Source organism: Vanacampus margaritifer, chromosome 1 (assembly GCF_051991255.1).
Source record: "Vanacampus margaritifer isolate UIUO_Vmar chromosome 1, RoL_Vmar_1.0, whole genome shotgun sequence".
Lineage (NCBI taxonomy): Eukaryota > Metazoa > Chordata > Actinopteri > Syngnathiformes > Syngnathidae > Vanacampus > Vanacampus margaritifer.
This window is the reverse complement of record NC_135432.1, coordinates 49169732-49185670: the sequence shown is the minus strand read 5'-3', so window position 1 is coordinate 49185670 and position 15939 is coordinate 49169732. Positions and strand designations below refer to the sequence as shown.

The 15939-nt window shown below is 40.3% G+C and overlaps 1 protein-coding gene across 1 annotated transcript in view; it reads right to left on the bottom strand.

Annotated features, from left to right (window-relative positions):
- The window catches only part of metap1 (methionyl aminopeptidase 1), a 37356-nt gene that overhangs the window by 9211 nt on the left and 12206 nt on the right, over positions 1-15939 (bottom strand). The window contains exons 3-7 of the mRNA XM_077572331.1: positions 14175-14284; positions 9957-10017; positions 5461-5552; positions 5293-5376; positions 3808-3946 (exon numbers count right to left, since the gene is read on the bottom strand). Of these exons, the coding sequence (XP_077428457.1) occupies positions 3808-3946; positions 5293-5376; positions 5461-5552; positions 9957-10017; positions 14175-14284 (486 nt within the window). The remainder of the gene's footprint in view (positions 1-3807; positions 3947-5292; positions 5377-5460; positions 5553-9956; positions 10018-14174; positions 14285-15939) is intronic.

The window sequence follows — 15939 nt, the reverse complement described above, 5'->3', positions numbered from 1 at the left end:
AAACAAGCCCAGTATAGAAATGTATTGGACTCAGGATGAAATAGAGACGACACCATTTTTCAGTCGCGCGATGCCTCGAAACCGCTTCCAGCTCATCTGGAGTTTCCTGCATTTCAACGACAACGAGACACACAGTTCAGACGTCAAACTATTTAAAATTCGTCCTGTGTTCAATCACGTTGTAAGCAAATTCAAGGAACTGTTTCAACCGGGCAGGAATATCTGCATTGATGAGGGAATGATGAGTTTCCAGGGACGTCTTTCGTTCAAGGTGTACAACCCCCAAAAGCCGGTCAAATATGGTATCAAATCGTACATTTTGTGTGACTCCCAAACCGGCTATTGTTTTAATATGCAACCCTATGTTGGTATTAGTTGTTCTCTCCCTGACACAGTGTTCAACTTACTGGATCGTCTGCCAGGAAATGGGTACACACTATTTATGGACAATTTTTATAATTCGATTGCTTTGTGTGAACGTCTCCTGGCAGCACGTACCAATGTTTGTGGAACGCTGAGGAAAAACAGGGGTGAACCCAGTGAGATCACATGCCTAACCAACACTGGCCTTGGGGTGGGGGGGAAACTGGTAAGGCACAACACAAATGTTGATTGTGGCATGGCAGGACAAACGTTTGTTGAGGATGGTGACAACGTTTCATGAAGATGAAATGCGGACAGTGGAGGTGTGGCGGAAGGCACAAAAAAAAAAAGTGCCTTTCCAAAAACCCATTTGTGTTGTGGACTACAATTCCAAGATGAATGGAGTGGACAAGATGGATCAAAACATCTCATACCACCCATTCACACGTAAAACTTTGAAGTGGCACAAAAAGTTTGTTGCATATATGTTCCAGATATGCATGTTCAATGCATACATATTGCACAAAGCAAAAAATCCTGGGAAGTGTCAACATTTTTTGGAGTTCATCCAGCAGGTGGTGAGAGGGTGGCTGTTGCCACAAGACCAGGAGGAAGTTGGGATGGAAGGACATGAAGCCAGACAAAACACCAGGTCACCACATAATGATCCTGAAAGCCGACTTGATGGCAACATGGCCAAACACACGCTGCAACACATTCCTGGTACTCCCCGGAAAAAAAAGCCAGCAAGAAAGTGTAGGGTCTGCACACGAAAGGGCATTCGCAGTGAAACAAACCTGTGGTGCAAATCCTGCTGTATCCCCTTGCACCCAGGGGAGTGTTTCACTGTATACCACACAAAAAGAAAAATTGTGTAGTTCAAACTCCACACAATTGTAAATAGTCACACATGCACACCTTTGTAAATACTTTGTCAAATTGTTATGCTGTTCTGTAAATAAACTGTTACGCTGTTCTGTAAATAAACTGTTACGCTGTTCTGTAAATAAACTGTTATTTTGCAAACTAAAAACACTTTTTCATTGTTGGTGGTGGTGTATTACAGAAGTAAAGCACTATTTAGGTGTTTGTGGCATCATTTATGGACAAAAAGAAGTGTAGAATTCACTGGAGTGCATGAAATAACATCGTTTCACAAAAAGCTCTTTTTCTCCGCTTTTTGTTTCAAAACAGAGCATTTCGGTGAAACTAACCTATTTTCTATTGTTGATTGCTGAAGAACGGAATAAGGTAGAAACAAACTTTTTTTCTGATGAAAGATGAGAGTCAAATCTTTCATTTGGTAGTATGTGTTTCCATAATCCAAACACAACATTTTCTGTGGACCTTGAAAGATCAGTCAAAATGCTTAAATCGGCTGGCACTGGGAACAACCCGTTTTTGAAAATGTCTGGCAGTCAAAGAGTTAACGTCTTTGGCGCTCCTCCGTAGGTTTTTGCAGAACGTCATTTAACGTCTTTGGCAGTAAAAGAGTTAAAGTATAAAACAATGTACTCATGTTGCTTTTGATCAATCCTAATCCACAAATCAGTCATAGTCCTCATGATCTTCTGTATCAGAAACAAACAACTGACCTAACAACAACTGACTTACCACATAAACAATTTCAATCTACACTTGTAGCCCTTACTATCGCTAAAAAAACAATTCTTGTTAACTGGAAAGATAAACAAACTCTGAATATCGACCAATGGTCTAACCTCCTCATAAATCACATTTTAATGGAAAAAATATCTGCCTCAAATAAAAACCAAATATCAAAATTTATAGAAACATGGTCTACGTATATAGAATTTTTTAACCTAATTCTGGTTACTTAATTCTGTCTGTTAGCAAGAGCCACTACATCGTGATAATTTACATTGATGTTTCTGCATTTGGCAATTTATTATTACATTATATTATTAGTATGGGATTTTTTTTAATGGGCTTTAGGTGAACTGATGAATACACACGCTCGCACGCACACACATACTCACCCACATACAAAAAAAGTGTGTGTGTGTGTGTGTGTATATATATATATATATATATATATTAAAAAAAAAAAGAAAAATGAGAAGAAAAAAAAAAAAATTTTAAAAAAAGGAGAGCAATGATGATGTCAAATAGAATGAACAATACTGTGCTCTCCTTAAAAAAAAGAAAAAAAGAAAAAAATAGAAACAAACAACTGGGCAAGTTCGCCATTAAACATGCCAGGCTTCGTCTCATTGTCAGTCAGTCTCCTCGGAAATGATGCCAGCTTTTGTGTTCGCCCAAGCATTCACGGTCTATTGACAAATTGTGGCATACCTTGCACGGTGCTGCCTCCCAGTCTTGGTGAAGCTGTGTTCGCCAGCCTCCCGGATTGATAGCAAGCTCTGCGTTCATTTGCCGAATTTTATTTTTTACAGCAGCTGAGAGATGTGCGCATTTGAGTCACGGAGATAAGGAAGGAAAACAATCTGGTGTCTTTAGTATGTGGTGTGATTTGTTTAGCTACACTGTGTAGACTTGCACTACTTCAAAGTGACTTTTGTGATGTCTGTTGCTGTAAGTGCACGTTATTCACTAAAGCATTTAAAAAAGAAAGGAAAAAAAGGAAAGAATACACTACTGTATGTAGTAGTTTAGCCCGGACACCCCTTTGCATTTGGTATGTTCCATCTCCCTCACTCCCTGTGCGAGCAGACCGCTCTCTTTTGGAGGGAGCTGTCAATCAAACAATTAACTTGTAAGTGGATCGTTAAGCTCTGAAACAAACAAAAAAAGAAAAAAAGAGAGCACATGCTCACTGAACATGCATGCTTTAGCGCCATGGCATAGGTTTGAACACAAGTCACGATTGGCAGAGTGAACACCTGTGGATGGGGGGTAGGGCAGGGGGAGAGGAGGGGCAGGAGAACTCGCCACCAAGTTGACTCTTCCGTGCTCTCATGTCTGTCCTCAGTCAGGTCCCCCTTTCTTATATATAAGCAATGTGTACGGGAAGTCCTCTCACACAGTCAATCAGATTTTGGACCTTGGTCCCCACACAAGGCGCACCTGATTATTAGGCCCACCGTCGATTTTTTTGAAAATTTAAGACTTTAAAGTGCACCTTTTAGTCGTGAAAATACGGTATAGTTTTTTCAAAGCAATTTGATTTAAAGAAAGGAAAATTGGTTCCAACAAAAGGAAGCCTGACCCAAACCTCTTTAGACTTTGGGCTTGATCGCTCAAATTCCAAGAAAATGGGTTCAGATAATTTTTTGTCATTTAGGGTTAGATTAGGGATAGATTTCCTTAATTTGGTGAGGAAAATTAAGGATATTCATTCATTCATTCATTCATTATCCAAACCGCTTATATTGTGCATAAAGTGTTTGAAGGAGCTTGAGAATTGTATAAGGCAGAGTATGAACAGGTACTGTAATTGTGAAAACAATCAATAAAGCATACCATTAAGAATATCACCATCTTGTAGTAGTCTTCTGTCTGGAATTCCATGGCAGATGACTTCATTGACAGACGTGCAGCAGGATTTGGGGAAGTTGTAATAGTTTAGAGGAGAAGGGTAGCAGTTCCTTGCAGTACAAGCCTGAGCAGAGATGAAGAGATGAAATGAAGTGGCACGAAACCAAACTCGTTTGAAGATTTGAACATCAATTAAAATACCATTGTTCAATTTATTTTAAAATGGGGCTTGGTAACAACAAAGTACTTGCAATATATATCGAGCTAATACAATTTGCCATTGTGGTACAGGTTAGATGATGATTATCAAAAAAAAAATAAAAAAATTTCCTCTCCTCAAAATTCAGAATACAGAGATAGTATACTGTAAAGGCAAATTAACGTCAATTAAAATTAAAGACAGTTTACTACAATTACAGGTATAAACTTATGAACTACTTGGACGTGCAATTTGCAAAGTGTTCACCATGACAACATAATTCCGCCACACAGGTGTGGTTTAAACATAAGTAAAATCCCCTCCAAAAGTATTGAAATGGAAATGTCAATCAATGTCTGTTGTTTTGCTGTATACTAAAGACATTTAGATTTCAGATAAAATAATGAAAGACAAATGTTCAGGGTGCAGTTATTTTATGGTATTCACATGTAGATGTGTTAAAAGACTCATTGAGTCATTTTCAGAAGTACAGAGTTAATATTTTGTCCGGAATTAATTTGATAACATACTTATTTTTCATGTACAATTACTTGCCAGTTGCTATGGACCTGTGCTGAGGAAATAGCTACAGTAATTTTTGGACTACAAGGGGCACCTGACTATAAGCTACGCTAGCTAAATTTGGGGAATACTACACATATAAGCCGCACCCTTCTGTAAGCCACGGGTGTTTTTAATGATACTGCACCGGGCTTCCGCTACTTACTTTTTCCATAATGAGGGTGCAAATTGTTTCGTTTTTGTTCTGTCTCTCCTACTGTATTTGGGCTCACTTGGTTTGTTTTGCTCTGCCTGACGCTCTTGCGCTTCCTTTACAGTGCACCCCCTTGTGATCTGATGGATAAGCCCCACCTTTGTTTGAGCCGCAGGGTGCAAGTGAAAAAAGTAGCGGCTTGTAGTCCAGAAATTACTGTAATGACCAATCACGGCTCATCTGTGTTTGGTCAGCATGATTGGTTGTTACCTGAGCTCTAATAATAATAATGTAGTTATTGTAGTCAATTAATCACGGAAATCCCCAGCTACCATGCAACTATGCCCCTTAGGGGCTGTTAGTAGTGTGTGACATCAGAGCAACTTAACTGGCGCATTGCTCTTCTTGCCCCAGGCATTCAAGTAGAAAATGCTAAAAATTTCAGATCTCAAACTAAAAACTCCCGTCTGATATTATTGATCAATATTAAAGTGTGTATTCACTACAACGATGTGTGTGTGTGTGTGTGTGTGTGTGTGTGTGTGTGTGTGTGTACCAGATGCACTGCATGATCAATTTCTTCTGTTGTAACACCGGCTTTCACCATTACAGCTGCGATATCCAGGACTTCTCGTGCCAGCTGCAATTGACAGTCCCAATGCATAATAAATTAAAGGGGAATCATGACAACAAAGGCTGTAAACAAAGAAACATTTCATGTTACCTTGCACACCACTCTCATGCCTTCGATGTCCTCAGGAGGGAGGATCTTGATCTGTGATGTTCCCTTCAGAAACTGCTCAGATTCAGACATCCCTAGTGGAAAGAGAAGTGGCATCATTCACACATTTGATGGACTGATAAGATGATTAAAAGAACTTACAATAGTATGTTAACTGTCAATCATAGTTATAGTTATATAAATCAAATAAAAACTGTTCTACTTAGTAAAAAAAGGGGCAACGGGGGACAAAAAAATAATATACTTGTGTCCCAGCCAGATCCCAGACTTGAATATGATCAAACTTCTACTTTATTTTCTAAAAGACGCAAGGCTGCAATTACTACCAAAGGTGTATCAACAAAGTATTTATTGCGCAAAGGCTGTGGATACCTATGTACATGTAATTTGAGGGTGTTTTCTTTTTTTAATAAAACACACACACACAAAAATCTCCGTTATGGGGTATTGTGTGTAGTGTTAATTTTAGCCTCCATTTTTAGTTTGTTAGTCAACCTCATCCTGTTTTTATTTATTCCATTTTTAGTCGACTATAAATCTAGCATTTTAGTCCAAGAAAGTTTTAATTTAAAAAAAATGTCAACATTTTAGTCTAGTTTTAGTGAGGACAATCATTTAACCCCTGTATTTTTTGTCAGCAGATTATTTTGAACATTTTGGATCTTAAACTATTTCGCGCAAAATTTTCTCTTATCTTTTTGATGAAATACAACTTCACACATAATTACAGTATATCAACAAGTGGCTAATTTAATCCGGTTTCCATCCAAATGTTTCAAAATGTTTAAGATCATTTTGTGAAAATACGCATAACACCCCCGAATTTCTGGCGTTTCCATTCAGTTTCTTTTTCGCAATTCTTGAAAATTCGAATAAAATAGGAAACCCCACTAATGACTCCATGCTATGAGCTCGTATGTTAGTCAGCATTAGTTAGCGGTCGGATTAACATTATTGTTGGAACGCTATAGCCGTTGGATTCTTACCTTATAACTATAATTTACTTTTTTTTTTAACCTTTCACCATGAATTTATTTCCTGTCTGTCCCATGTGTTTGTACATGCTGCTCTCGCTAGCTGCAGATTTGAAAGGGGGTGTTTCACTGTGTCACATGACTGTGTCACAGTGTCAGATTAGCAGACAGGATTTTACAAAATCATATAATTTTCATCTTGTTTTTGTTCATGTACTAAAATGTTAGATTTTAGTCCAGTTTTGATTAAGTAAAGTACATTTTCATGTCTTCATTAATCGACAAAAATGCATAATTTAATCCCAGTTATTATTTATTAATGAGGGTTTAAATCTAGTCTAGTCTTAGTTCTGTGAAAAGTGCTGGTTGACGAAATTATTTTTGTTTAGTTTTCGTTTACGAAATTTACACTAGTTGTGTGTGTGTAACATTAGTTGTGTGTGTAAGACTTTGGATTTACATCCAGTACATGCAAATTTAAAGGAGTTTAATTTTCAGCACCAAAATTAAAACCGTACCAGTTTATGAACGCAATGTTGCTTGTCCCGTCAGGCGTTATTATAGCATCGTCTTGGAGGGTTAAATTCACATTTCGCACTAATGATTTATTTTTGTCATTACTTTAATATTCCTCTCTTTTCTATTACTAGCTGGTCTTGCATTCACAAAATAAATATAATGCAAAAGCACCCTAAAAGCTTAAAGCAACACTGCACTTCAGAGACTACACTACAAGAAAGGACGGCAGTAATGCTGGTGACTCGGGATGAACAAAGCAAGATCGTACAACTACTATAGATTCTTAAGAGTGCAGCTAGTCAACTTTTGTATGTATTGCAAACATTTTTAGACATTCCAATGTTTAATTATTGAACAAGGTTTTATAACAGAACTGAGGGAACTAATGTATCTTGTTTGGTCAAAGCATTAGAGTCATCAGGCATTTACTGATCCATAATTTATGAAGTCAACAAGATGATTGCTGTATGAACATCAACTGTTGCCTGGCAACAGTGATTTTCGACTTCTGCACAGTCCAGCCCTCTTTTAACCCCAAGTGTCCATAGCGTGAGTATAGTACAATAATTAAAAATGACTTACGCTTTCAAGAGAGCAGCTTAAGAAAAGATGAATATCATTAATAATTTCATAAGGACCACTGTAGAATATGGGTAAAAGTGGAAACATAAATTTAAGAATAGTGTATAAATGATTTTGCACCAGTTAAACATCCACGCTTATTGTAAGAAACATTGTTGTGTAGTGATCCCTGAAAAAGCATCACAGGAGAATAAAGAGAATTCGTAACCATGGCTACCTGAGTAAGGATCTATGCAGGCAGATGACAGGAATGTAGAGTTTCCATGGTAACATTGAATGAATTGCCAAGAGAATTTTATGACACGTTACAACTATTGGAGGGGGCTTATTACTACAGAATAATAAAAATTGCAGTGGACGTTAGAACTGTTGAAAAGTGTTATTGTTATATATTTACTCAAACTAAATGACTGATGATGATTTGTAGATTCCGTTAAATTAGCAGCTAACAAAGTGATCACACAGGAAAATTATGGGGATTAGGGCGGGGCAATATCGAAAAAATATTGATATCGTGATTGGCCCATGCAATTTACATTTCGCAGACATGCAATAAGTCCGTCCGTCCGTCTTCTTCCGCATATCCGGGGTCGGGTCGCGGGGCAGCAGCTTTAGCAGGGAAGCCCAGACTTCCTTCTCCCCAGCCACTTCAGCCAGCTCCTCCGACGGGACCCCAAGGCGTTCCCAGGACAGCCGAGAGACATAGTCTCTCCAGCGTGTCCTGGGTCGTCTCCGGGCCTCCCGCCGGTAGGACATGCCCGGAACACCTCCCCAGGGAGGCGTCCAGGAGGCATCTGAACCAGATGCCCGAGCAACCTCAACTGGTTCCTCTCAACGTGGAGGAGTAGCGGCTCGACGCTGAGTCCCTACCGGATGACCGAGCTTCTCGCCCTATCTCTAAGGGAGAGCCCGGCTACCCTGCGGAGGAAACTCATTTCGGCCGCTTGTATCCGGAATCTTGTTCTTTCGGTCACGACCCACAGCTCGTGACCATAGGTGAGGGCAGGAACGTAGATCGACCGGTAAATCGAGAGCTTTGCCTTTCGGCTCAGCTCCTTCTTCACTACAACGGACCGATACAGCGTCCGCATCACTGCAGACGCTGCACCGATCCGCCTGCCGATCTCCCGCTCTAACCTACCCTCACTCGTGAACAAGACCCCAAGATACTTGAACTCCTCCACTTGAGGCAGGATCTCATCCCCGACCCGGAGAGGGCACTCCACCCTTTTCCGACTGAAGACCATGGTCTCGGATTTGGAGGTGCTGATCCTCATCCCAAACGCTTCACACTCGGCTGCGAACCGCTCCAGTGAGAGCTGGGGATCACGGCTTGAAGAAGCCAACAGCACCACATCATCTGCAAAGAGCAGAGATGCAATGTTGAGGCCACCAAACCGGACCCCCTCAACGCCTCGGCTACGCCTAGAAATTCTGTCCATAAGTTATGAACAGAATCGGTGACAAAGGCCAACCTTGGCGGAGTCCAACCCTCACAGGAAACAAATTCGACTTACTGCCGGCAATGCGGACCAAACTCTGACATCGGTCGTACAGGGACCGAATAGCCCGGATCAGGGGGCTCGGTACCCCATACTCCCGAAGCACCCCCCCACAGAACTCCCCGAGGGACACGGTCAAACACCTTCTCCCAAGTCCACAAAGCACATGTGGACTGTTTGGGCGAAATCCCACGAACCCTCGAGGACCCTGCTGAGGGTGTAGAGCTGGTCCACTGTTCCACGGCCGGGACGAAAACCACACTGCTCCTCCTGAATCCAAGTTTCGACCTCCCGACGGACCCTCCTCTCCAGCACCCCTGAATAGACCTTACCTGGGAGGCTGAGGAGTGTGATCCCTCTAAAGTTGGAACACACCCTGCGGTCCCCCTTCTTAAAAAGGGGAACCACCACCCCGGTCTGCCAATCCAGAGGCACTGTCCCCGATGTCCACGCGATGCTGCAGAGACGTGTCAACCACGACAGCCCCACAACATCCAGAGCCTTTAAGAACTCCGGGCGGATCTCATCCACCCCCGAGGCCCTGCCACCGAGAAGCTTTCCAACCACCTCGGCGACGTCGACCCCAGAGATAGGGGAGCCCACCTCATGCAATAAGTTTCATATGAAATTCTATGCTTTTATCTGAATTTGACCAGTCAGACTCCAATTTAAATGTGCATCACCATCCAATAGTTGAACATTATCTTGGGTAATTATTACAACTAATATTGAGCTTGCTTATTTTGCCACATTAAAAAAAAAGGTATTCTTTCATGAGATAATAAAAATGTTATTTTTTTAGCTACATGTTAAATATCCCAATAATATCGATATAACAACATTCAACAAAATATCTCAGATTGCATGTTTTTCCAATATCGTGTCGTAGAAGCTTTGTTACCTCGAGGATGGTCAGCATAGTCAGGTCTTTGGATTTCACTGGGTACAGGCCGCAAAGGTGTCTAAAGGGAAAGGGGGTCAAGCAGAACACATGTTGAGGCAAATAATCTTGAGTAGAATATTCTCTATTTTCTCATTTTTTATATGCACATTACAAAACACATCATTTTTCCTCCACTTAAGTCTCTCATATTCCTTTGGGCTCCCCTATTTTCCCCAGCACACTGAATGCACAACACAGCACTTTGTTCACACAGTGCCAGCTTGTCCATGTTTGCTGCGTGAAACAACCAAACGAAGTGGCCTGGTGTCGTTTCCCACTGGTTTGGACGGCCACAATTTGACAATGTTTCACACCATTTCAACAGAAAAGTCTGGCATATAAATTTTATTTTTACCACATCACGGTACATGATATGTCTCGTTTCCCAGAACTGGGGACACTGATAGCGACGCCGCATGAATCAATTTTCGCCTCCATGCTGTTTTCATCCAAATCAAATCACACAGGCACCAGCTTTCCTATTACAGGGTGTGCAGAATTATTAGTCAAGTTGTATTTTTTAAGATTAATTTTACTATCGAACAACTATGTTGCCAATGAACACAAACGACTCATAAATATCAAAGCTGAACATTTTTGGAAGTCGGAGTGAGGCTTTTTTAGTTTTAGTATCTTAGAAGGATATCTGTGTGTGCAGGTAACTATTAAGTGTGCATAATTATTAGGCAACTTAACAAAAAACAAATATATACCCATTTCACTTATTTATTTTCACTAGGGAAACCAATATAACAACTCAAAATTTACAATAATACATTTCTGGCATTCATAAACAGAACACTGCTTGAAGAAGGTGTATACCGGAAACTGGCAGTAGGACTGGGAGTGGAGCTTGACTCCATCATCAACCCGAAAAGGTCCCATAAGCTCATCTTTGATGATGCCAGCCCATACCAGTACCCCACCTCCACCTTGCTGGAGTGGAGCTCTCTGCCCTTTACTGATCTAGCCACAGGCCGATCCATCTGGCCCATCAAGACTCACTCTCATTTCATCAGTCCATAAAACCTTAAAAAAAATCAGGCTTATGATAGTTCTTGGCCCAGTCTTGACGTTTTATCATGCGTGTCTTGTTCAGTAGTGGTCGTTTTTCAGCCTTCCTTACCTTGGCCATGTCCCTGAGTATTGCATACCTTGTGCTTTTTGGCACTCCAGTGATGTTGCAGCTCTGAAATATGGCAAAACTGGTGGTGAGTGGCATCTTCATGCTTGATTTTCCTCAGCTCACGGGCAGTTATTTTGCGCCTTGATTTTTCAACACGCGACCCTGTTGCGACCCTGTTGACTATTTTCAATGAAATGCTTGATTGTTCGATGATCACGTCTCAAAAGCTTGATCTCACTATTTTTGACTTTTTGGAGTCCGTCAAATCTCTTTTCTGACCCATTTTGCCAAAGGAAAGGAAGTTGCCTAAAGCCTGGTTCATACGGCAGGAGAATTGGCCCGATTTTAGCCCCGAATTTCCCCTCCCGACAATCGCAAAAACACGCAAACGATAATCTTAACAGACAATCCTGCCGTGTGCGTTGACACCACACACGGCGCTCGGAAGGACCTCAGACTTGAAATCGGGGATATTCAACATGTTGGGTTGTTTTGGCCTGACTTCACTCCGTGTGCGGTGTGCCCCAAGGAAAAATCACCGGGCAGCCAGTTGACAGCGACGTGCAGCCAATCAGAAAGCGAGCCGGCGAGGAAGCCGGTGGGGAATCCAAAATCAAAACAGTCATCACGCAGCAGAAAGTCCGTGCTTGTGCTATTACACTCCTTTTCTAAATTTAATTAAATTTTTTATACACGCACACACTACACAAATAAACGTGGTCTCCGGGTGGGACGCGAACCCGCGCTACCTGCACCAAGGGCAAGCGTTGCCTCGCCGCCCAGAGCCCATTTACACTCTTTTAAACAACGCCTTTTCTTTTTATGCCGCGTTCTTGGCTGAAAACCAGGAAGTATCACGACTGGTTAGGGTTAGTTTAGGGAAGTCACGTTTAATCTTGAGAGGTTTTGCGAGATTTCCCGTCACATTCATGAATGAACTCGGCTCGTGTGTGGTGCGTTGATTGTGGAATGTGGCTACACACCACACACAGTACGTTCAAAACTGTTACTCCCGTGATTTTTTCTATTCACGTGTGGTGTCTCTCAGAGTTTGGAAGTCGGACGACAATTTTAAAATCTTGCCATGTGAACCGGGCTTAAGTAAGGACCCCAGTCATTTTATTGGGTTGGGAGGGGATGCTGCTTAGAGAGCAGGAATGCTCAGAGATAGGTGAATGGAGGAAAACACAACTTTCTTTTTCTTTTTTTGGGGCGGCGTTTTTAATGAAGAATCAGCATTTTAATATGGCTAAAAGCGCAATAAGTTGACTTTGCATGAAATGGCCACTTTAAAATGATCTATCATTGTATTTTTTTTTAGGAAATTTTATTTATCAAATGTACTAGAGGTATTGAGACTTCATTTCGGTCACTACTCAAGAGTTGAGAACACAATGTTATCGGCCTGACAAAAAGAGAGGTATAGAACATCCCAAATTGTTACTAGTGGTGTTCTGACCATCCGCCATCGATCGTGAATGGCTGATTTCCGTGGAAAATTATGTGATCGACATTTGTCGATCAATACTTTTCATCGCTAATCACAAAATAATATCACCCGCAGCTCATATTTGCAGCCTGCAGCAAACTAGAGATGAGCCTGCGTTCAGTTTAGCATCCCCTTCATCTTTACTGTACACGTTACAGACAAAACAAGTAACTGAATCATAATATATTTTCATGCATTTTCTTCACTGTCAATTTGAAATAATGTCCTGTTTTTGCATAATACTGTAGAAGGATGGAGATTTGGATTGAATTTTATTATCAATTTATTTAAAAAAATAACTCATTGACAGATAAATTGATTATTAAAAGGATACTTGACTAATTGAGCGATTTTCAGCAGTAAAAAGTTAATATTTTGTCCAGAATGAATTTGATAACTTCATTTTTTTTCTTGTATAATTGATCACTTTGAAACTAAAATTTCCCCCTTGCTGTCGACTGAAGATGACATTACCTGTGCTGAGGAAGTAGGTAACGACCAATCATGGCTCACCTGTTTTCCTGAGCCATGATTGGTCGTTACCTACTTCCTCAGCACAGGTTATGTCATTTTCAGTTGACAGCAAGTGGAAAAATTAGTATCACATTTTAAGGTATTAATTGTACATGAAAAATAATGAAGCTACTAGGGGCGTTGGCAATATATCGCGATAATACAGCACACAAATCTCATATACAGTAGATTCAATATGCAGCCAAATCGATTTTTTAGGATTAATTTTTGATGGAAATATATTAAAAAAAAAATCTTAATTAGGGTTAGAGTTCACACTTTAAGCATGGAAGAATATTATATTAATGGAAGAATATTATATTAATGGAACATCAAGCCTTAAAATTTGATCTCAATGCTGTTCAAACATGAAACAGATTGCAACATGTTTGTTAAATATGGTGGCTCACAGTTATAAGCCTGAAGTACATTTTCATACAAATCTTACAGTGTACATGTACAAGTTTACTGATTAGTAATTTCTAAATTTGAGTAAAAAATTTAATTAAATAAATCGCAATAATTGACTTATAGATTTGTATCGGGATTAATCGAATCAAATCGTGACCTATGAATCGTGATACAGATCGAATCGCAAGGTACAAGGCAAGTCTCACCCCTAGAAGATACCAAATTAATTCTGGACAAAACATTAACTTTTTGTTGCTGAAAATGGTTCAAGTATCCCTTTAAAATAATTTTTAGTGTGCAGCTCTAAAATAGACAAATGGGCAGCTAATCCATGAAATTGAAATCGGTATCTGCCGATGTCACTCATGGATGATCAGTATAAGACTCTGCAGCATAAAGCGCTGATTGGAACAACTAATTATTACTTTTCTTTCATTTCATTCATAGAGGGGTACCAACAAGTTTGTCCATGTGCTTCATAGCAAAACAGTGCAAACAAATGTTTTAACTGTGGAAGATCAAAAACTTGGAAACGTACAACCAATGACATTCATCTTACACAGCTGTACTCTTTCCAACATTCCTTTCATTCCCCATATACCAATAAAAATGATGTTCATCATATGAGACAACTCACCAGTGGGTAATAAGGGCGAAGTTTCCCCGTGTAGCGGTAGCCAGGCCATGGGTCTGTGTTAATGTCGTTCTCCACACAGTTCTTACATTCATTCTGGTTCTTGTCCTCCTCTGATGAAACAACACATGATTTGTAAGGAACCTGGCAGCAGTGTCATTTTACGTGTCAAAGACCTTCTTGCAACATTTGTCTAAAACACAAGACTAATGTAACACACTCTTAAGCCATGCTAAGGATAGCTTGTGGTATGAGACACTGCAGTATGCTGATGCTGCATTTAAAAGTTGTTTGATACTTCTGGGGAAAAAATGTCAGCATATTGCACTGTTTTATGTTCTCAGTTTTCCATTGGTACAATTTAGTTAATCATTAATAACATATTTCTGTGTTACATACAGCATATTTAGGATTGGGCAGCACAGGGAACAAGTGGTTAGGCACATCCGTCTCATAGTTCTGAGGTTGGTGGGTGTTAACCCAGCATGTTTAAACCATGCATGCATGGTGGACACTCGCAATCCTCGTCATGATAAGCAGTACAGAAGATGGATGGATGGATATTTAGGATTTATTATCTACAGTAATTTCTGGAATACAAGGCGCACCTGACTAGCTAAATTTGGGGAATACTTGAGTTTGTTACACATATAAGCCGCACCAGACTGTAAGCCGCAGGTGTTTTAATGTTAACGGACCGGGTTCCCCATACTTTCTTTTCCATAATGAGGGTGCAAATTGTCTTGCTCTCGTTCTGTCTCTCCTACTGTATTTGGGCTCACATGGTTAGTTTTGCTCTGCCTGAGGCTCTTGCGCTTCCTTTATAGTGCCCTTGTGATCATCTGATGGATAAGACGCACCTTTGTATTAGCCGCAAGGTCGGTCGGATGCAAGTGAAAAAAGTAGCGACTTGTAATCCAGAAATTACTGTAGGTGAGGTGGTGTAAATTTAGAGTTTAATACAGGATACTAACAAAAAAAAAAAGCATGGCAACGCTGTACTGTACACACTCTAGCGTCCGAGCAAAATCAACGTTCTGAACTAAGGTTGGGCAGTATTACGGTATCCCACAGTGTCTAAACATAGCAACAATGTAACCTTCAATATAGTCATATAAATAAATAAATAAATACAACTGCAGCGCAAAAGGACCTATTATGTTAAAAAATATATTTTTTGATAGCACATATATATAGTTGTGTTTCCAACTTTTCTTTTTTGTGTAAGTTGTGTTTTCAACTTAATAAATGTTTAAAAAAAAATTCCAATGACTGCATGGGGAATGACAGGGAGAGAGAGAGACAGAGAGAGAGAGAGAGAGAGAGAGAGAGACAGACAGACAGACAGAGAGACAGACAGAGAGAAATACTTCACATCTACGGACTCATCTGAGGAACAACAATACCCCGCTGACTACTGCAAAGATGAATTTGACTCAGAGTTGAAAAAGTTCAAGTTCAACAATCCCACTGTAAGATGCTGTGCTTTAATTTGATTTGTCTTGATGAAACTGGAAGTGCACTATATCTCAAGCAAAACACGTACGCAGCCACATAGAGCCTTCACTCTGAGTGGGGAGTCTATGTTAAAGTCACGATTAGAAAATGACACGTGGCGTGTACCATATTGCGTGTCTGATGTTTGGAACAAAATCACTAAAGCATTCAATGACTTCTAATGTATGACTTGTTCTCTTGCTAATAGATCTATGGTCTCCACAGCTGGCTAGTGTGCTCGGTAGCATGCTAACCCATCAGGCCGTGAGGA